The sequence below is a fragment of the Heloderma suspectum genome, chromosome 3 (genome assembly GCF_057233095.1).
Source record: "Heloderma suspectum isolate Gila_16-S chromosome 3, 16-S_ref, whole genome shotgun sequence".
NCBI lineage: Eukaryota > Metazoa > Chordata > Lepidosauria > Squamata > Helodermatidae > Heloderma > Heloderma suspectum.
In genome coordinates this window covers 157,901,802-157,925,530 of record NC_139460.1, presented here as the reverse complement: position 1 = coordinate 157,925,530, position 23,729 = coordinate 157,901,802, and the positions used below count along the sequence as shown (strand labels likewise).

The following is a 23,729-nucleotide window of genomic DNA, read 5'->3' as shown; positions in this document are numbered from 1 at the left end:
TTGGACATATTAAAATGTGTGTGGGGTGCGTGAATAATCCAGCTCTTGCTGTTAATACTGTGTGGGACAGAAACGTATAATTAAAATTGTAATAAAAACTGTAACTGCCTTCATTTTTCACTTCCATATAATCTGGAACCTCATAAAAAAACTAAATTTGCCTCACCTCAACAAATCCTAATTTATTATATTTAAATATTTGCTTTAGATTGAAGAATTAGAAGAGAAACTTAATGATGCTCTCCATGAGAAACAGCTGCTGTCTTTACGACTAGATAACCAGTTGGCATTACAGCAAGAAGATGCTCGGTATGAAAAGGCAGAAATCAAGATTAATGTATTCTGAACTCAGAAGTAGAGTCTAAATTGTAATTTACTGTCAATCCTTTGTGCAGATTTTGCATTATGTATTTACACTTCAAATCTTTGAGGAGATACAGACATAATGCCAAGCTATAGCTAACACATATCAGTGAGCTGGGCTGGACCCTCAGACCAGCGTGCTTTCTCCTCGTCCCTATGCAAACAAAGATTCCTGCCCCACCCCCCCCTTTCCTGATTTCCAACAAACTAGTTTTGTCCAAACCAGAAAACTGGTTTGTGCTTGCCCTGTAAACCAGGACTAGAAGCCAGGGTTTCTTAAACTCTTAATTGCCCATTCTGGTTTCTCAGATTAAGTGCAAACTGCAGTTGGAGAAAAGATGGGTTGCTTCAGATGAGGAAATGAGGGATGGAATTGCTGTGTGTGAGAGTAGTAGGGAGGAGGAGGAGGACAAAGTGCGTGTAATGCCAAACTATGGTTTGGTGGTTTCTGAACCACTCCTTTATTAACTCCTGCAAATACTTGTATAGAGTGTAACATATAGTATGGGTACTTACACAGAGATCAATACAAAGAGCCTAATGAAGGAAGAAAAATACTTCACAGAAAGCCGGACCTCTGATGTTTTTGTCTCAATAATATTTTCTAATAAATATGAACATGATGTTGAAGTGTTCAGGATAGCACAGCACATCCATATTCTGGGTAATTTTATGTTACATAGTCTTAGTACCCTTGATGGTCTAAAACGGGGTTGGACAACACGCAGGCTGCATGCGCCCTCAGGAGCATCAGTGGTGGCTTTAACCCTCAGTTAAATGAAGCCTTTAGTGCTTATCTGGGTTTTATACATTTGGCTTCTACACATGAATTGGCGGTGTTTATAACATGAAAGGTATTAAACAGTAAGGAAGTAACACTAGTTTTCATTTATATAATTTTTAGTAAGTGTCATTAGTTCTACTCATTTTATGAGATTAGTGTTTATGGTTTGTGAAAAAGTGAATTCAAAGGAGTTAAAATTATTAACTTTGTAGGACAAATTTTAGGTAAATCACAAATACTGTGTCTCCTGTTTTCATAGAAAACATCAAGAACTAATGAAACAGGAAATGGAAACCATCTTGTTGCGCCAGAAGCAGCTAGAAAAGAATAATCATCAGTTAAGAGAACGGTCTGGAGATATCCGCCGCAGCTTGCATGACCTTGAATTGACTGATGAATACTACACCAAACTCAGATCTCTTCCAGAAGATGAACTTTCTATTCCTGAATATGTGTCCGTAAGTACATGAGTTCACAGTAAACTGAGTAGTTTGATGAGATGTCAGAAGCTTAAATCTGTCGGTGCTAGAGAGTTCACTTTGATGGAGGTAATAGAGCAAGAACAAATGAAGCATTTTGCAAATGCAGCAAAAGTATATTCTGGGATATACTTTTGATATAAATGTCAATGGTTTTTGGAACAATGTGGATGTGTAAAATGTATATCTGCATTTTCAAAAGCCCTTTCTCTATAAAAGTCTGCTTTCCTCGCGTTCACATGATTTCATGTAAATAATGAATCCTGATTTTTTTATCTAGTATCCATAACCTGTCAGTGTAATGAGCACCACCTTTCCATGTGTTTAGCTTAATTTATGAGGTAGCATTCTGATCTGTGTTGATCTTGTGACCCTTATTTTCAGTGAGCACTGCTCAAAGAGACATGGCATAGAATACATTTCACACCCAAGATCTTATCAGAAAACGCTGGAACTGAAATATTGCCTCTGGCCTTTTATGGTCCATCTAATCAACTATTATCTTATAGTAGTCATCTACTGGACTAGTAGGCAGATGTAAGAGGCCTCTGAAATTCATCCTAATTTTTAGTATTAAAAATCAGTACTGTAACGATATTAAATACAATATTGTATTTCTGGCGAAAGTGATCTGTCCCTCCCCCAGCAGGCTGCTGGACAGGGAGAAAGCAGGGGAGAGAGAGAAAAAGAGAGAGAATGGGTGTAGCAGAAAGGGAGAAAAGAGGTGACCCTGTCCACCACCAGCAGTGAAATGTGGCTCTTGGCAGAAAAAATGCTCCCCAACCCTGATACAGTGCTTTGTTTATTTGAAGTGCTTTAAGCAGAATTTAAAAAGGCAAGCCTTTGCCTAAAAGCTACAAAGTGAAGTGAAATCAGGGAAAGAAGGAAGTGGATAGGGAGGATAAAAGGTATAAAATATTTATAATCCTTTTACTTCATTTGAAGAGTAATAACTGTGTGTTTGTCTTGTGCTTTCTAGATTAGATTCTATGAAGCAGTACATCCCTTAAGAAAAGAGCTAAGTGAACTACAAGTGAGGAAGGAAACAGCATCTGAAGAATTGAATGATTATAAATCCCAGCTGAAACACTTGATGGAGGTCTGTATGTCAGTGTTTTTTAAAGTATTGTTTCAAAGCAGAAATAGTATCAGGTATTGAACATTGCAGTATTTCTGTATAGCACACTGCCTACTGTTGGGTATCTGCATATACTGATTTACTTTTTCCTAACCAATACCTCAGTCCCATAGAACTATATAAAGGGCAGCTTGCCTTTTGTCAGTTAAGCCTACCCTGTTGACTTATTAGCTGAAATCTCATAAGCCACTTACTGAAACATATTAGGCACAGGTTTGATAAGCCCTTGGGGGCATAGGCAGGTATGTTACATCCAGGCCTGTTGCTGTCCCTTCCATTTCTGTACTAACTATTGGCTTTGTGTGCAGCCACCGAACCACATCTGAGACTTGTACAAGGTTTGACAAAGGCCTGGTTCAGAGATACTGGCAAACCATAGTTTCTTGCTATATAAGTGAGCTGTGGTGAACCTTGTGCTCACACACTCTGTTGTCCCATTTTCTTTCATATGCCAGAAGAAGAGATTGGAAGCATCCACTTCTGGTTTTAAATAACCACAGTTCCCTCTAACATCCAAACTTGTGGAACTGTGGTTTTATCTAAACTTTAGGTACTAACCAAGCCATGTTCTGAACCCATGGTTTGATACTGGTTTGTTCTCTCTAACTGTAGTTTAAAGGAACTAGACTTCCCTAAATTTTGGTGTCACAGGTAACTGTGATTTAAATTCAGAAGCTTTCTATCTCCTTGCTGGCCCAAAAAAGGAGGGGAATGTGTGAGCTCATAGCTCACGAAGTCTTGGTCATGTGAGTGGGAAACCATTTTTATGAGAACTCAGGTGTAGTGTCACTGCAATTGTCCTTCATCATACATTTACCTTTTGGTGCAGTGCCTAATTGGAGACTGCAGTTGTCTTATTTTTTTATTTATAAGTTCCTGTTTGCTATAATTCCTTTTGGGGTTTTTTAATGTAATGAAAAACTAAAGATATTCTGTTTTGGACCAAAGTCAGTTGAAAACCTTTATCTTTGGCTTCTGAAATGCTATTTCAGAAAAGATAGAATGGAACTAGGTTTCTTCTCATAGGTTTTTAAAAACACTCCCGTATTTGAATATACCAGACTAATAAACTTCAGTGTGACATTGTTACAAAATTTTATCAAAGCAATGTGGCAATTGTGTGTACATCATATTTGAGTTGAACCCATAACTTTTTCTGTAGTACAAACAAATACTACTGGATATCAGTAAACATGCTGTGTGTTTCCATTCTATTTTCTTTATGTAGAAATCAGATCTAAAAGTTCGCTATCAGTTCATCAACTTTTTCTTTTTTCAGCCTTCCAAATATTAGTTCATAATAAAGAGAAAAACACAAATGATTGTACAGCAGGGATGGGGAACTAAGGCTCCCCAATCCAGCACGCAAAGGTCTTGCTGAGCACCCACCCTTTTTGTCACCACTTCCCCTTTTGACTTTTATCCCATGTTGTGCTCTGATCCAGTATAAGTGCTTGCCAGAACACAACTGTGTATCTGAATCCTTGCCAGAGTGTGCTGTGTTCAAACACATTCTGGCCTTCTAGTCCATGCTCCACATTTCTGGAGCGGGTTACTGTTGCCTCAGAAATATTCAGTAATCTATGTTAGTTTTCAGAGTTTCATGGTTGCCTCAGACGCTATTGGAAGATTTTGCTACTTTCCATGCTTGTTACTTTCTGGAGCTCAGCATTCTTTTCTGGAGCTGTTGCTGCAGCTTCCTATTTTCCCATTCAGTCATGGCTAAAGGTGTCTCAACTGGTGTTCTCACTCAGTCATATCTAAATAATAGTACAGTGCAATGTTTTCAATTATTTTAGTGGGTCAGATGATGGTTAAAATAGCATATGAGTAGGAATGAGTTTGACTTTTTTGGATGATATTCATGCTTCTGAGTAATTCAGACTAAATGGAGGGTGACTTCTATAGATGGGGTGCAAACATCTGAAAGTGCAACTGAGATTTACTTGTGCCTTGATTTCTTTGATGCTATTCATGTTTACTTCTGAGTAATTCATACTGAACAGTGGGTGAGTTTCATTTGGGGCTCAGAATTTGAGATGCTTTTCCTGTGTCCCAAGCACACTTAACCTGGGAATAAAAGTTCAATAGAATTCAGTGGGAGTTACTTCTGAGCATACAGTTGGTGTTTTTCTAAATAAGCTCAATTGAATTAAATGGAACTTGTTGTATGGTACCTAGAAATGTATCACTCCAATGTGCTAAAAGTAGGATCCACTTCTGTATAAAGTACTGTATATCGACATTTACTTCCCCTTTATTCCATAAAAGTGATTTATTTTAGACAGAACAGCAATATGCCATATTTTCAAATACCAATCCTTTATAGATGGGGTATCAGCTGTCTTCCAGTACCTTGCTACACAAATGTTAGCTGCTGTTCATAAATTAATTAAAACTTATACATCAGAATCTTATACTCTCTCCTTCAAATAACATAATAAAATCATAAATATCCAGTAATTTCCTCAGTTTTCCCAATTACATTTCTCCAGAAATATTTAACAGCTGAACACATCCAGAATATATAAAAGAAATCTGCAGGTGAAGCAAAACATTGCCAGCATACATTGTTCCTAGATCTAAAAATTATACAAACCTAGTGACGTGGCAAAAACCATTGATATTGGGTTTATAAAATGTTTCCTTCAGTTCTGGTGAGATCATACTTGATGGAACATTTCTCCATATCCAAGCTCATTCATCTATATGGTAGGCTATCCTTTCTGACTTCTCATTTGCTTTATAAAATGATAATCTTTTATTAAATCTCATAATATTTGACATATTTTACTGATAAGGCCCCAAGATATACCTGTTATTATTTCAAATTCAAAGGAGTCTCTTCTCTTCCCTGTATTTCCTGACTAAGACCACTGATGCATGTCTTAACGGAAAAAAGTTGAAGTATCAGCCCTTCATCAATCTTTCAAATGAATTCATCCACCCTTTAAAAGCAAAAATATAAAATGATTCTCAATTTTATAATTGGATTATAATTTGTATTTGGTGGAAATGTTAATTTCATAGAAAACTATTAATTTTGTCTCGCCTCATAAAACAGTGCATCTGTCCCACTTCCAGGAGCCATATGCATTTACTGGATTATTTCTGGAATATTCCAGAATTAGCTTCTGAGACTGCAATCCTATACACACTTACCTGAGCATAAATCCCATGGAATTCAGTGGGGCTTACTTCTGAGTAGACCTCTATAGGACTGCACTGTGAGTCATTTTAAGCCATGGAGCCTTACAGAAGAAGATATCCCTCAGTGATTTGCTATTGACCAAGGGCATTACGAAATTTTTCTCTGTTGGGAGCAGCTCATAATTAACTTCTACAGTTGAAGATACTACATGAAGAACATGTATAATGTCACTGAAATTAAACAAATAGTGAGACATTCTGCTGCCGTTTTTTTTTTTTTTTAAAGCACAGGAATCTTGTGGTACTTTAAAGACTAGCAACCTTGTCGTGTGCATGAAGTGGTCAGTGAAAATGCACAAGCCTCCTAGGGGTGGAGTGGTTGAAAGAGACACAGTTTTACAAGATGAGACTGAAAAATGAATGAGCACATACTGAACGCAGAGGTGATATTTAAGAATTCGTTGGAGATCTGAGAGTTGACAGTCACAAGAAGTGGGTTGTGTTACATGCAGCACAATCCTATGCTTGTTTCTTTGGAAGTATGTCCCACAGACTTCGTGTGGGTAATCGCTAACTAAGTATGCATAGCATTTCAGCAATTACTCCTAGGTAACAGTCTGGCAGTATTGGTCCATTTTGCTTGGTGGGTATTGCAGGTTTAGAAATGCCTGGTATAACTCCTTTGTGGGAAAGGTGTACAAGGGACTGAAGTAGATGTGAGTGCATAGTAGAACATGGCTCATTAGGAAATAGAGTATGTGGAGTGTTTAAAGTGATAGTTGGAGGCAGGTATGTATGCCAAGTGGTCAGTATCCAGCATATTTGCTGTCTCCTGCATGTATGTGATGATACATTCCATGAACAAAGAAGTATCTATCTATACCAGAACTTTTCAAACTTTTCATGTTGGTGACACACTTTTTAGACATGCATCATTTCGTGACACGGTAATTCAGTTTTACTAGCAAACCGGAGGTTAAACTAACCCGTTATAAGAGATACGGACACATACATAAATTGTAATAACGAAATGTATGGGGATACAACATATCTCATGAAAACCTTTCATTTATTTTTTTTAAAATATATGATTTGTAAGATAATAACATACATTGTTGTCATTTATGAGTAACAGTATGTAAATATGTGCAAGAATTTTAAAAAGTTGAATAACACCAATAACTACTTACCATTTCCAGGTCCAGGTAGGAGCTCAGCTGCAAAAACACATGAAGCAGAGAAGCAAAAGTCCAACAAAAATGGTGTAAATATATATGTCTCGCTACAAGGCTATACTGCTGTAAATACTTGCAATGCCTATGTCCAGAGTCCAGTTCCAGCACTCTCCGGTGGTACACTGCCAGTGGGTGGTTAATCCACAATTACAGCAGAGTAAAAATAAAAATAAATGGCAGAAATCAACTGAGCTCTGTTCCGACTGGCCAAGATGGCGAACGGCCAGCTTGGTGCAGTCCGAGGTGGCGTTTCCACCTGTGTGTTACTTTGGCCTGGCCGCACAGCAGCGCGGTGCAGAAGTCCACGAAGGGCACACCCGAAACCACACAGGGCTGGTGGCCACTGCCACTTCTCCGCGCCGGTGTTGGCCGAGCTCTGCTCCCAGGGCAGTGCCTCCCTTCCCCTCTCTTCGCCCCGCGCCTCTACCTTTCTGGGGAGCGCAGGCTCGAAGCTCCTCGCCTGCCTGGCGCAGCCCTCCCTGTCCTGGGGACGTCCAGCGGGCCGTTGTTCTCCCCCGCTGCCCTGCAGCCACACTGAGGACGTGGGGAAGCCTCTCGCCGGAGCTGATTGCAAATTGCTCAACTAATTGCTCTGCTAACTTCGAATTCTCCACACTCCTCGTGCAGCCAGCGTTACCACACTCCTCACCGTACCGCTCCAACACCGCCAATCATGTGCGTCCTGCATCAAGACGCCACGTGATCCTAAAGCAGCTAATGTTAAAGCACCTAAGCCTTAGCAGCTAAGCTGCTTTAACATTAGCTGCTTTAGGAAGTTCCGGGGGAGGGACCAAGCGAAGCAAACGTGAGTAAGGGAACTCCGCGGTGCCCTTCCGCACAATTTTCATGCGACACACCTACACACTGCCAGCGACACGCTAATGTGTCGCGACACACAGTTTGGAAAGCTCTGATCTACACTACTGCATATCTTATATTATCATCGCATTGAAATTGATATGAAATTTAGGGAAAGTCCAGCCTTTGCTTATGTAAAGCCAAATCGTGCACTAAATTATTTCTTCGAACAACCTGTCAGCCTCTTGTAATAAAAATCAAAAAAGAAAATACACCAAACCACTGGCTTCTGACAAAGCAGGGACCTGGGTAGGTACAAATCTTTCTTTCCCCCAGGAATGAACAAATCTCCACTCCCCATTGTCCCTCAACAATATAGATTATGTATGTCCCAGACATTCAGAGAATGTAATGTTCAAATAAGCAAGAAAAGATATAAAGGAGACAAACTCTCCTAGGAAAATGCCTTATGTAGAAGAGCCAATCATTGCACATACCTTTCCTAGCCCTTCCCCTTCTCACCCTCATCTCTGTCAAACATTGTGCTTTGAAAGACCTTTCTAATGCATCAAGGTATTCTCCCGGAAATCATTAGGCGAAAAAGAAACAGTGACCAAACAAGAGGACACTATTTGGGCCTGGTAGTAGGTGCAGATGGAGGATGTGAACTTTAAAGTTATATAGAATTCTTCTGCAGGCTAGATGTTCATGAAAAGTTTAAAACATGCTTCTGTGCCAAGACATGGTGGTATACTGTAGGTTTTTCCAGATCGAAAAAACCTTGCAGAAAACATGAGTAACTTAATGAGATGGAAGTAGGCTATGGTCAAGTTTCAGGTTGCACAACAGGCAACATCATCATAATTTCATGAGCATTACAACCAACTGCAATTCCATAAATTTCAATCTTGTTGCAAGAGCTAATTCTAAATGCTTGCGTGACAATCAATTTATTTTGCTTAAAGTGTACATGCTTCTATGTGGCAGTCAATACTTCTTAGGTTGCGTGCAAACGTTCAGAATGGTAAATGACAAGATAAAAATCCAAAGAAATTCATATCTTCTTGCAGTCATCTGATCTGCATCTAAACGAAGATTCCAATAAATAAAATATCTTTTGAGACGCACGTGCAGAAATAGTTACACCTGAGTCTGCTATTTCTTACTACTTGGTGTCAGTATCTACTCAGCTGTGGTTGAACTACTTCTGCCATGACATCCAGAACCTATGCTTTTGCTTCCATGGATCAAAGAAGATCATTGCTGACAATGCTGCTCAGGGAAAGTAGAGGGTGCTGTATCTTTTTTTTCATTAAAAATGTTTAAGGTTCAGTTTCTGGGAAAAGCTCCAAATTTAACCTACTGCCCTCTAGAATACGAATGAAATTGGTCCTAGTTTCAATCGCTGTGAATGCAGACTGTTTTACCAGGCGTACTTTGATGTAACCGAACTTGCTCTACAGAAATATATTTCATTAGACATTCCGTATATCTGTGAAAGGAGCTGCTTGCGGGTATCAGATTTGAAACTGAGTTGATCACTTCAGCATATCTTCACATTCATAACATGAACGAAGAAACCCTGATTCTGCCAAATGAAATGAGACAATTTTAACCCTGGCACTCCCATATGTAGAAAAAGATTGTCATCTTCAGCAGTTGTGTGGTGTCTAATTCATCAAAGTGGAAAAATTACAATTACTGTAAATGCCATAAAATGCATCCTAGAATTATTGGTAATAACTTTAATCTTCATAAATTTTGCAGACATATTTTTCTATTTCTCCATCTTTTTGAAAAGTTTGCATGCAATCTTCAAAAGCAATTTTACAAAGCTGCTTACTAAGATGTTTCTAACAGATGAAGACCAGAATTACATTGCAAGAGGAAGACCATAGACATTCCTAGAACAGTTTTAAGAAAGTAGTAATTGAGATAGAGGGTCTGTTTGCAAGTAATGGTGGCAAATGATGGGTTAATTTCTTAACCCACAATTTGCCTGATTGCATGCCTCTTCCACTTTTCATAATCAACCTCCAATTGGCCTGATCGTAGACTGTTGTGTGATATGCGAACCCGGGTTTGCATGTCACACAACAACCTACAGTCAGGCGTATCAGAGGTTGGTTATGCAAAACAAAAGTGGTACACAACCCAGCAAATCATAGGTTAATTAACCCATGATTTGTCACTGTTAACGAGAGAACTGGGTCAGAGGCTACTTATTGACAAACAGTATAACTCTTTACCTTGCATCCCAAACAATATAAATTTATTTCACCCTAAAGTAGCCATATAAGAAGAGGGTCAGTCAACCCAATATTCATAACTAACAGGCTTTTTTATCCTTTATCTTGCCCAGTGTCAGAATTAGCTACATTTTAGTGTGGGACTCAGCTGGTTGAGGGGGTTGGGGAATAATTCTTCCTTGTCACCCAAATTGACATACAGTTAGTAAGGATTACTTGTACAGCAATTCTAGGTTTGGTGTCTTTGGACTAGAGAGTGGATATAAACTAGGAATGTCAGGTTTTGGAGGTTTTAGGAAAAATATAGTGCTCTTAAGTGATGGCAAACAGCTTAGCCATGACATATAGCTAGCCTAGAACAGGTTTCCCTCTTCCCAGCAGGAAGTGCTTAGGATGGGGTCCTAAGGTGGTGCTCTGAGTACCTACTGCTCATTTCCTTAGTTGTCATCAAGCAAGCGGTGTCCTCCTTTTTTTGTTTTTTCACACCCGAGTAACTTGAGGTCAGATTGTGTGTGGTTTTTTCTCTCACATTTGACCATTAACATAACCAGCAGGAATGTATTAGCGTGAAAAAAGTGGTGTTTTATTCATATTTGTCATTAATTTTAACTTCAGAAAAGCTATAATTTTAAATATGCTGCTTGCATATGATAATCTACTAGAGTGATATCTGATCACTAGCAGGAGAGAAAGAGAATGGGAACAGACTTTACACTTGCCATGGGGATACTGACGGTGACAGCCTCAAGGATCCATGCAAAAGTACTTTCAGGTATTGCTATATATCAGGGGTGGGCAACTTGTGGCCCTCCAGATGTTTTGGCCTACAACTCCCATCATCCCATATCATTAGCTTTGTGGGCTAGGGTGGATAGGAGTTGTAGTCCAAAAGATCTGGAGGGCAACAAGTTGCCAACCCCCATCATCATGATGCCCTGACCCGATGATAATTTTTGTTATTTGTTTTGCTTTATCATTTGCATCTTTGTCCTTGATTTGGGTTTTTATTTACTGTATTTTACATCTTTAGTATTTATTTTGAGTATTTGTAATGCAATGTGTTGTATAATATATTTTAGAGTTAGTGTGAAGTTTTGCAAAGGCCTGTGGCCATAAGCAATAAATGTTTGATCTAATTTACAGGGTGTCCTATAGCAGGTTTCTTCCTGTACGTTATGTGACATGGAGTTATCACATTGGCAAGGTTCACATGTAATGCCGATTCATGAATTGTTTAACCCATGAATTGGTGGGGCTGTGAGCAAGGGAGTGAGCGTTCTGCTCATCTTTTTGACTTTCAGTCAGCTTTAATCAATGTGACATCCAGACTCAGAACTCTGGGTTGTTGAAGGACAAACATGGGTTGTTGAAGGACAAACATTGGATTAAGCTCTGGGTTGTTTAACCCTAAACAACTCAGAGTTCCAGGTTTGATGTCAATCAAACAATCCAAGAATGGGACGTTCCTGGGTTGTTGATTAAATCTGATTCAAAATGGAAGTAGCGTGCACATGGGAGTCAGCGTGGCCATGGGTTGTTGTTGCATGTGAACCGGGGCATTGTGTGTTTTCCTCTTTCTATTTGGATGCTGCTTACGATAGTGCTTTGTCGCATATTTTGCAGGGTGTGGGAGAAAAATTGTGACAGCTATGCACATCTCAAAAAGGAAATGATAGAACTGAAAAAATATGGAAAGACAAAAATCAACAAGGGCTTGGAGCATCTTTCTATGAGGAAAAGCTAAAGAGTTTAGGACAGTTCAGTTTAGAAAAAAAAGATGATGGGGGCACAACAGGTGTATAAAATTATAATTTTATATAAATGGTTGGAGAGAACACAGAGATGTCTTCCTCATAATACTGGAAATTTGGGATACCCATTTAAGTTGAATGGCAGCATGTTCAGGTCTGGAAAAAGGAAGTATTTCTTAACATAACCCAAATAATACACTACTTCAAAATATGATCTCTTGCTGCTTCTATAGAATTGGAGGTTCTTTCTCATTATCCTCAAAAGAACCTCCTGTGCTTCTGATTACTAAATAACTTACTTTGAACTAATTACTAGTTTTTACATTTAAAATGTTCTGTTCTAGTTCAAGGGACCTGAGAGATTTCATGTTCAGTTTTAGTTTATGAAGAAGAGGGGTGGGGAACCTTTTCTGAACTGATTTTGGGGTTAGAGGTCAAGTTCAGCTTGGGTCCCTAATTCAACTTCTGCACACTAAACCTGTGCTCTGCCACTGAGCTATGGTTCCTCCCTCTATGAAACAGTCTAGAAAGCTGTAAGGGTTTTTCAAGTATTGCAGACCTATCAAATTTGTTAAACTTGTTATGACTGGCCAGTTTTGCTGCACCTGAATTTAGGGAATCTTCCTTTGTAAATGAAATGCATAATAAGTTTAAAGGAACTAGTTTTTCATGGCTCAATAAATCCACCTGCTTTAATAGTAATTCCTCTACCTGGACAGATGGAAAATTGTCTGTACCTAGCTTTAAGGGTAAATAATACCATCTTGTGACATCAGTGGTGGTCGTTTTTAATTGCTGATTAGGACTTGCAGACTTTTAACAGTTTGTTAGTATGCTGCAAAGTCATACCCCACCCCACCCACACCTGAATCCCTAAATGGTAGCAGTGCAGGCAAATATATATATATATATGTATGTATGTATGTTTTGGGAAAGTTTAGGAAATCACTTTAAACCATACTCTGGAGTAAAAAACTCAAGATTGGTGATTGTTAACCATCATAACATATAACTGGATTTGGTAGAAGATGGAGGAAACCTATATAGATCTCTGTAATGGCATGTACCAGAACATAGGAGATCGTGTACCTTATTCCTGACTCTGCTTCCTCTTTTGGACTTTTGAGAGTCTTCTGCAGTAAACACAGGCTTATTCTGTTGTTCAGTCGTTCAGTCGTGTCCGACTCTTCGTGACCCCATGGACCATAGCACGCCAGGCCTTCCTGTCCTGCGCTCTTTCCCGGAGCGTGCTCAAGTTCATATTCATTGCATCCGTGATGCTATCTAGCCATCTCATCCTCTGCCGTCCCCTTCTCCTTTTGCCTTCAGTCTTTCCCAGCATCAGGGTCTTTTCCAGGGAGTTTTCTCTTCGCATTAGGTGGCCAAAATATTGGAGCTTCAGCTTCATTATCTGTCCTTCCAATGAGCACTCAGGGTTGATTTCCTTTAGGATGGACTGATTTGACCTCCTTGCAGTCCAAGGGACTCGTAAGAGTCTTCTCCAGCACCTATTGGTTAAGTGTGTCTTCTTAAGAGGTACACTTGGACAGCTACTGTTGCAATGCAGCATTGAAGAATGGGAGGTTCTAGGAAACTAATGAAGCACGAATAGTCTATTTTTTTTAATGGGGGAAGACAGAATTACTGGGTTTTTGAAGCCTATAGAAATAGAAGCATTGTTAGCTTGACCAGAGATAATTCATGGGCCATTCTAATGGTCTTTTGGCTAATATGAAATCAGCAGTGTAGGCAGAACTTGTTCTAAAATATGATAATGAGATTATTTCGTCATCCTGCCTTTTCTGTTGTAGACAGGACTTCACTAGCCTCTGTTAGGACAGTACTGTATGACCTTGTTTGCACGTAATGCTGGTGTTCAGTGGCAAATCGTGGGTTAATTAACGCACAAATTGTGGGAACAAACCATGAATTAACTTTGGGTTGCTTAACCCACAAACAACCCAAAGTATCCCATATTTGGACATCATAGTAACAATCTACAAATGCTGATCTTCCCATATCTACATACCCTATTATCTGTTTAAATGTGGAACCGGTGCCACATGTTTGTCAAGGTAACATCTAATGTGGTCCCAACTCCTTGTTCCAGCCTCAGTGTTGCAAGATTTATATATACATTTATGTATTCATACCTTTATTCATAAAGTAAAATGGCCTCTAAATGTTGCTTTATTTTCCAATTAATCCATAAGCATGACCATGTCACCGAGTGGCAAGCCTTCTGTTGCAAAATATAGGGACTTCATTAATCATAAAAACTTAGTGGTCTCTCTGTTCCCTCAAGAGATGTAATAGAGGTGTGCCAGTTCACTGAAAAATGCTTTAAATACTATCGTAGAGATAACTTGCTGCCAAAAATAGCAAACAAGTGATATACAAATTGGGGTATGCTCAGAGAACTTGAAGCACATCAAGTTGATAATAAATTCTAGTCACACACCCTGTCATTGATGAGGCTTGTAATAAAATTTGAAATTACATTCAAATTAAGTGCCATCATGTTGTATTCTTTTCAACATTTGAAATGAAGTATCTCTTCTTTGGTGAAGAATTGTGATGTTCTATTAACCAATATATATTGAGAAGGTGATAGTTATTAAAACCTTTTTGGAGAGTTGTTATAAATGACTACCAATCCTGGCCCCCACCCACCACTCAGTCTGTACTGTGGGGATAACAGCACTGGACTGCATTGCAGGGTTGTCATAAGCCTCGCTCGCTTTCAGCGAGCTTCACCCTGCAGTTTGGGAATAATTATGGTCTATAACTGCATTTGAAGGCCAATTTATAAATGTTTAAAAATTCACACAAAAGAAGAGCATGAATTCCTGTTTTTGCACACAAATTTTTATTGAATTTCAGTAATATTAATAAAGCAAAATTTTGTTGTTCAGTCGTGTCCGACTCTTCGTGACCCCATGGACCATAGCACGCCAGGCCTTCCTGTCCTGCGTTCTCTCCCGGAGCGTGCTCAAGTTCATATTCATTGCATCGGTGAACAAAGCAAAATAAGACAAAGCAAAACCAAAATAAAAACTAAAATAAAACAAATTCCATCAGGATTACATCTTCTTACCATGCAGTTATATTTTAATGGGTATACAGAGGTCACAGGTAATTCTTGTTGGTGCTACTAGATGTTTTATCAGACAGACTCAGGATTATTCTTCATCTATTTTCTTCCTTATAAAAGCACTAGGGTTTTATAGTGTGAGGGAATCAAATATTGAAGTTCTCTTCGTATATGCAATAAAGTCAAACCATATCACATGGAATGAATCGTGTTTGCTTTGACCCCTGGCCACCTTCAACTTGTGCGATATTTTTTCCATTATGGAAATTTGCCAGACCATAGCATACCAATAATCTAATCCCTAGAAGGTGAATCCCTTCCAAAACCTAGCTATCGTGGATCTGGCAGCTACAAGTAAATGAGTAATCAGCTCCTTACTGTTTAAATCACTGGTCTCCCCTATAAACAAATTCAATGCTGCTAGACTTGGCACATGTGGGATATTTTGCTTTCTAATATGGCCAATCTCTGCTGCCACTGCCCACCAGAATAGTTGGACTTCTACACAATCCCACCACATGTGCCGGTACATTCCTGACTCCTGGCACCCCCTCCAACACTGAGGAGAAGTTGAGTGTGTCATAAGTGAGAGATGCCTTGGAGTCAGACACCACTCATAGACTATTTTCAGTGACATCTCTGTAGTTCGGGCTGATATTGATTTATACGGAAGCTTATCCCATAGTTGTTGGCAGTAATAGTCATCTACTTTAAAGTTCCAGTTTGTTTCCCACCAACTTTTTTGTGGAGTGGTTAAATCAAATGTGAAGCGCAGGAACTGTTTGTTACAGAAGTAAATCCCTGGGTCTCTCCCGAGTTCCCTACCATTAATTTTTGAAACATAGTTAGGCTTCTAGTAGCCTCATTTTTCACCGTAGGGGAACTCAAAAAGGACCAGAGTTGGCAGTTCAAAGCCAGGGCAATGTTACGTTGCCCAACTTCTCTTTTAAAGCCTCCATTTTTATTGGTTGACCCTCCTCATAAAATTGGTACAGCTGATGGAGCCCTCTTTCTTTCCATTCAATAAAATTGTGTGTCCTGGCCTTGTTACGGAAATTAGGATGACTTTCCACTGGGAGTAATGGCGACATCCCCAGGGACAATTTCACTGCCCACTTTGTCCAGCTCTGGCAAGTGGTTTGTGTAAACCTATTTTCAACTAGGTGCCTAAGGTTATTTTTATTTTTTAGAAATAGGTGATCGCTTAATGATATTCCCTTTATCTCTGTGTTTTCCATTGAAACCGATTGCTTTCCCTCATCTTTTAAAATTATGGTGGTTGCCTGCTGAAGTTGACAAGCATCATAATAGAGTTGCCAGTTCGGTATCCCCCAACCCCCGTGCTGTGCTTGCAGATGGAGTAGAGCTGCTCTAATCCTTGGGTGTTGTCTGGCAAAGATAAAAGAATTAATTTTTTTCTGCCATTTATTTAAATAATAAACTGGGTGTGTTTGGAAAAGGAACATAAGGCAAGAGAGGGCTGTCATCTTTACTGCTGTCAGTGTACCCATCCTAGAGAGCTTCATTAACCTCTGTCGCCTTATGTCCCTGTTGATGTCTTTCCAGACCTTTCCATAGTTTGCTTTGTAGAGTTTGTTTAGATTTTTTGTAACTTGTATCCCTAGATAATGAAACATAGAATGGACCACTGGGATCTCCATCAGATCAAAGAATTGGTGTTGTATTTTTGGTGCTGTGTCGAAAAACATGGCCTCAGATTTTGAATAATTAATGCGTAGGCCTGCCGCTTGTGCAGAACCAACCAGAATTAATTTCAGTTTAGCTGCAGCTGCTATCAGCTGTTCTGTATATACGACCATGTCGTCTGCGTAAAGGCTTATCGTATGGGGATGTGAGTTTATCCTCACCCCTTATTGATCTACTTTATGGATTTTGTCTGCTAGAGGTTCTAATACCAATGTGGTGACAATGGGCATCCTTGTTAGTTCCATGTCAGATGGTTATTGGAACTGAGTCATAATTATTTATTCTCAATTTCGCTTTTGAATGAGAGCAGATTTGATGTAGAACATGCATACATTTTGTGCCAGACCCAGATTTGTCCATCGTATTGATTAGGAATGCAGGTTCTGCGCAGTCAAAAGCTTTGAATATGTCTAACACCAAAATGGTTAATGGGGATGCAGTTGTTTTGCTGTATGCAATTATATTTAATAGTTTCCTAATTGGGTCGGATATTTGACATATGGGGACAAATCCCATTTGGTCCAGGTTATGTAATTTGTTATACAAGTTTTCATCTGGTTTGTAAGTACCATTGTGAAAATTGTATAATCTACATTTAGTAAAGAGATTGGCCTATATGATTCAATCAGAGCAGGGTCCTTGTATGGTTTTGGAATTACCACTATGTGGAACTGTCTCCATGTTGATGGGAAGGGTGTCCCTCCTAGGACATCATTAAATACTGCAGTTAAATAGGGTGTCAGGGTGTCCTTGTAAGTTTTATAAAAATTTGTAGTGAGTCCGTCTGGGCCCGGCGATTTTGCTTCCTTCAAATTTTTGATTACCTCTCTGACCTCTTCATTTAGAATAGGAGAGTCCGTCAGCCTTCTATCCTCCTCCCCTAACAGTGGCAAGTTAATTGAATCTTTTTTAAAAAATGAATACGTGCTGGGGGAGGTGAGGAAGTGTCATATAATGACTTATAAAAGTTCGCAAAATCCTTACAGATTTTTTTTATTATTATATATATGTCCCCCTGTCGCTGCCTGGATACTTAATATCTGATTTCTCACCCTTTTCTTTTTTGGTCTTCTTGCCATCATCCGATAAATTTTCCCCATATTCATAAAACTTTTGCTTCAGATACAGGAGACTATTTGTTGTCTGATTTGTCTCTAATACTTCCAGGTCTTTCCTCTTAACTTCAGTTTGTTTATATAGATACCTAGAGCTTGTTTGTGCATACTGTGAGGATAGATCTGCTATTGATAATTCTAGATATTTACTCCTTTTTGAGACCTGCCTTTTTAACCATGCCTTCTCCTGAATAGAGACACCTCTTATAACGGGTTTCATTGCTTCAAAAAGGTGGCTATTTGAAATTCCTGGAATGGAATTCTCATTAAGGTATTGTGTGAGTGCCTCCTGAATTCTTTCTCGAATAGTCTCATTTGCAATTAATAATGGGCTAAAGGACCAAGATGGTGTGCTTTGGGATGGGTCAGAGTCCAGAGCCAGTTCTACTGCCACCGGAGCATGGTCTGTTATTTTAATGATTCCAATATGGGTTGATCTAACAGTCTCTAATAAGGATTTGGGGGTTAAGATAAAAATCTATATGACTTAGGGTCTAGAATCTCGATGATTGAAACATGAAACTGTTATCTCTAGGGTTGCACTCACTCCAGACATCCACGATCCCCCTATCTCTTAACAATTGCACCAGAGTCAGGTGCTCCTGCCCCTTTTTAAGTTCTTTTGCATTCTGACATTTCCTCTTCCACTTTGGATGAATCAAGTCCCTGTGTGACATACTTCTAACATTGCAATTTAATTCTCCCCCTATTATAAATTCGTTTTTCGTGAATTTTTCCATCTTTCCTGAGACTATACTTATGAACTTTTTTGTCTCACGTTTGGTGCATAAATTGTCCTCAGAGTTAGCTGTCTTTTACCGTTCAGTACACCCTCTATAAAGATAAATCTTCCCTCTTCGTCCTTTAAAATGCGGCCAGGTCTGAAATCCAGGCTGTCAGCTAGTACTATGCCTGTTCCCCTGGCTTTTGCACAGCCAGGGGCTAGAAATTGTTTACCAAACCATTTAATTTGCAATACTGAGATTTTTGGATCCGCCTTGTGAATTTCTTGCAAAAAAAAAAAACAATCTGGGGGCGCATTGTCTGTAAGTATTGAGTAGTTCTAGCCCATTTCACACAAAAGAAGAGCATGAAATCCTGTTTTTGCTTTATCTTTGTGGGCAGGAGATAGCATGCTACTTCCCAATTACAACTATATTAAGATCCTGCATTTTTCCATTTTCCATTGGGAATGTGACCTATGGGCAGTTGCCACTTTTACCCCAATGGCAGGCAGGGAGGGGGTTTGTTCAAAAGTAACCAGGAATAGAATTTCCAGGCTAGCTTTTTAAAGGCTGTGGAACAAGCAAATTTTGAGAAAATAGGCCTAGAACATAGGTTTGGTAAAATAAGAAAAATTAGACCTAACACCATACATCTTTCTCTAAGATAAAAACAAATGAAAGGGAAAAATGCATTTATACTTTTTCTAGTAAAATAGGTACTACAAAAACAGCAAAGAGACTTGTGGCATCTTAAAGAGTTATAAACGTATTGTGGCATAAGCTTTCATGGACTTCAGTACACTTCATCAGATGCATTAAGTGTTGTCCTGAGTTACAGGTATACACATGGCTGGCAGGCGAGGTGGGTAGGATTGTAACCAGTGGGGTCAGAGGGAAATGGAATGCAGAAAGTACAGATAGTGATAATTATGTTTTTAACAGTGGCCATCACAAAAACAGTTGCTAATGAAAATACAAACATCCTGCAATTTATGAACTAATTAACTGTATGATAAAATAGTTAAGCTAGTAATTCATACTAGGGATAGAAAAATCACAGCTAACACAAGTGTAGAATTACAGAGTGCAGGTGAGTTGGGAAACAATGTGTAGTAGGGGGAAAGCTAGCAATTTTATAAGGGCATATTACTAATAATTTGATTCCATTTAGTTTAGGATGATTGGGTGGTACTGAATTACCTCTTCCCACTGTTGGAACTACTTCCCCCTTGCTTCTGCAGTCCCTCATGCACCCTCAGAATCTATGCTAGAGGGACCCTCTTGAGCAGGTGGGGTGCTATGGGATGGTGAAGAGGAGGATAAAACCCTGTCGTAGGAGTAGATATCTGCTTGCACAATGTTGGATTTTGTTACAGTTTGCTGGGATTATGGAGTGAGATGCAGACTGAGACTCAAATCTAAATGCAATTTCTAGAACAACTGTATATAAAATGCAGTTAAATTCAATCCAGTCACACTTTCCACATTCTTTCAAATAGTTACCAGTGTTGGAGCAACAGAACCTGGTGGCCAACCCAGGTCGTACACTCAAAAGCAGGAGGGGTGCTGCATGCTAGCTGCTTCACTCTTGGATGTCCATGTCTTCCTCAGAATTCTGCAGAATTTGATATATCTTAAATACCCTTTTTTCCAAGTCTTTGCACAGTTTGGAAGAGTGTGTATTTTGATTATGCATCCTGGCTCATCTTACCTCTTGGAAATTCCTCTGTTTGATGCTAAAGGACATCACTTTTTCCTCAGAAACCTTGACCACCACTTCACCTGCTGACAACACACAAACCTTGCCTAAGGCTTAAGCTTATTTTGAAAGTCTTTTTGTCCATTGTTTTTCTCTTTTAAACTCCACCAATAGAGATGTAAATTTTTCAGACATTTTGAAGCCATTGAAAAAAATGGGGGGGGGGGTGTTATTTTTTCTGGAAATGGAAATTTTGGGAAAAATTGAAAAATAAGCAACACTTATTTTAGCACACTTTACAGATATAAAGTCTCTTTGTTGCTTTGGGAAAGCCTTCCCTAACCTGGTGCCCTCCAGATATTATGGACTTCAGCTCCCATCAGCCTGAGACAGGATAGCCACTGTCAGGAATGTTGTGCATTGTAGTCCAAAACATCTGGAGAGTACCAGGTTGAGGAAGGCTGTTTTATGAATGTAAAGCAGCATTTTTGTTCCTAAAGTTATGTGTAACTTGGTTTGTTCATAAAATTATTGTTATATTTTACAACTTTAAAAAGTGAACTCAGTAAATTTGTAATTATTGTCTGAATAAAGTATACTTTAAAATTTAATATACCAAACATGATTATTTTTATGAGTAAACCAAGTTATACATAACATATTTTAAGTTCTATATATTTTGTTGTTGTTCATATTGTTCTATATATTTTATGTTGTTTTACTATGTGCTGTTTGGTTTTAATTTCTGTGAACCGCCCAGAGAGCTTTGGCTATTGGGCGGTATAGAAATGACATGAAATGAATGAATGAATGAATAAATAAATAAATAAATAAATAAAATATTTTAGGTTCCTAGTTTATGTCTGACCAGGGGGAACATTAGCAAGTAATCTCTGAAACATCTGAATCCTAGAAGCAGGAAGAACTGGAGGCAGAGGAAGACAAGTCCAGAAACACAGGACTCTGTAGAACAAAACCCAAATTCTCAAGAATGTACATTTTCTTCCAGATTATGATATTGTGACTCTATTCATATGTTGGGAAACTGAGCATGACTTGGAGCATCCCAAATATCAGTAAAAGATAAACATTGGATCAATAATTTTTAATAAGAAATAGAAGAAATAACTATGCTGAGAATCTTACAGAGAACATTGCAAAACACTTTTCTCAATGGCTTCATTATTTCCAGATATTTTACATCTCTAGTCTTTCTATAAAAGTCTTATTACATAGTTTTTAGAAATCATTTGTGGGGGACTAAAGGCTTGGTAACAATATATAAACACCTTGCCTTGTTTTCTAGAAGAAAATATTTCATAATCCAAAGCTATTCCATTTTTCCAGCTTTTTGGAAAAAAACAAAAACGGTCGGGGGGGGGAGGGACAGGGAAAAAACATTTTTTCTGAATTTTTCTATTTTTTTTTTCTGGGACTTCACATCTCTATCCACTAATAAACTGCATCTTCTTGTTCACAGTCCACAGTCAGCTTTGCACATGCACACACCTGTTTTTCTAATTCTTCATCCTTTCCTTCTGCTAACTTTGCACATTTTCTCTTATTAACTTCTTTTCCATACAAACCTCAAGAACCCTTTCACCCAAAAGGGGGCATTATATGTTTTTACGTGACAATTTCACTTAGTGTCTACATAGATACTGCCTTCTTATGACCGCGTCGCTTGGACACAGCGCTGCATAAAGTGTTACTAGTAGCTAATCTGCAACAGGTCTGTATTGGCACTTGATGGGCTTAGCAAAATAAAATTAAAATAGGGAGCCCAAGCGAGAGCATTTTTGAGATGAGTAAATGTCATTGATGTGACATCTGATGCCTCCATATTGGTGCAACTTAAGAATGTAAATTGCAGTCCTGCAAATGTACGCACTTGCGAATGATGGGGAGCAAACCCATTTGCGCAAATTTGAAGGACTGAAAAATAAAACAATACGGATCCCATTTGCACAAATTGGACTAAAAAAAACCTCTGATCCCATTCATGCAAATTGGAAGGACTGAATAATAATAATAATAATAATAATAATAATAATAATAATAATAATAATTTAAAAATCCCATTTGCACAAATTGGAAGGAAGGAGAAAAAAAGGGCTGCCAACATAAAAATTGCTCAGAAAAGTGGTGAAAATTGGGGAGAGGGGTGGAGTTTCTCTCCATAGGGAATACTGGGCTCCAGGATCTTGTGCTTGTAACTTGTAGGTTTGACAGCTATGTAGCGATGGCGGGGAGGGAAGCTCTCAGGCATCGGGAATACGAGGATCCGAGAGGGGTTTTGCTGCAAAGGCAGCTAGGATACGTGCCATGAGGGGCGGGAGGACCAAGGTGGAAGAAGCCACGCCAAGCCGCTTCGCTCCTGATTGTCTGTTGGGAGTAACATGGGTTGTTCAGCAAACAAGTAAATCATGGTGTCTTATTCTCAGGGTGGCTTAGTGTAATGTGCAAACTTGCCAGTTGTCACTTTCACTCCTTTTTTTTTTCTCCCCAGAACTATGAAGCAGAGAGAAGAGTTCGTTCAGAGTTGGAAGTTAGATGTCAGCGTTTAACACTTGAACTAGCTGATACAAAACAAATGATTCAGCAAGGTGACTATAAGCAAGAGAACTATGGTAAAGTAAAATGGTAAGTAAGTATTAGTAAAGATTATCATAGAATGAACTGTCATATTACCTTTCATCATTTCAGACACAAGATTTTCGATGGAACATGTTCACAAATTCAGCTTCTAGTCATCAAGTATACAATGATCCATTGTAAGGAAGTCAACACCTATCGCTTGCATGTGAGAGTGGCAGGGCTGAAGAACCTCCTTCAGTTCAAGATCCAAATTCCATTTGGAGAAGCTTTTGTGGGGGCACATTCTAATGGGGGGTGGGGCCAAAGGTGAAAGAAAGTGGGGCGAAAATACAAAAACACGAACATAGCTTAAAGCTCTTACTGCCAGTAATGAAGTGGTAGGAGATGCATTTCAACCTTTTAGAATGGGGAAAAACTGCACAAAAACTAGGGAACCACACCAAATGATTGGTAGTTGGGAGAAAGGGGGCAAAGCCATCTGGGGGAACTCCAAAGGGCCACATTAGGACCCCAAAAGGGCCAGATTTTGCCCCAGGCCTGAGAACACTTTTGAGGACTCTTCCAGCTGATTCTGTATTTACTATTTTCGTTCCACTTGCATTTTGAAAACAAATATAGGAAAGTGGATGAAATATGTCTGAAGAATAATCTAAATTATGTTAGAATCATCTGAGAATTAGATGTCAACCAGAGAATTTTGCAGGACTTGTGCTGAACCATTCCTATGTTTCACATTTGCAGAAAACTGATGAACATACGTTTTCGCAAAGTGAAATGATGTCAAAACTCAAAGTGAGAGAGAGCATGAATGATCTTGCAAAGTCTTGACAACTTACTGGCTTCT

The 23,729-nt window shown here is 38.9% G+C and overlaps 1 protein-coding gene across 4 annotated transcripts in view; it reads left to right on the top strand.

Annotated features, from left to right (window-relative positions):
- PIBF1 (progesterone immunomodulatory binding factor 1) overlaps positions 1-23,729 on the top strand; it is a 148,050-nt gene that overhangs the window by 2,826 nt on the left and 121,495 nt on the right. For all 4 annotated transcript variants that reach the window (XM_084844848.1, XM_084844844.1, XM_084844846.1 and 1 more), the window contains exons 3-6: positions 209-309; positions 1,407-1,605; positions 2,606-2,725; positions 22,797-22,930. In XM_084844848.1, the coding sequence (XP_084700974.1) occupies positions 209-309; positions 1,407-1,605; positions 2,606-2,725; positions 22,797-22,930 (554 nt within the window). The remainder of the gene's footprint in view (positions 1-208; positions 310-1,406; positions 1,606-2,605; positions 2,726-22,796; positions 22,931-23,729) is intronic.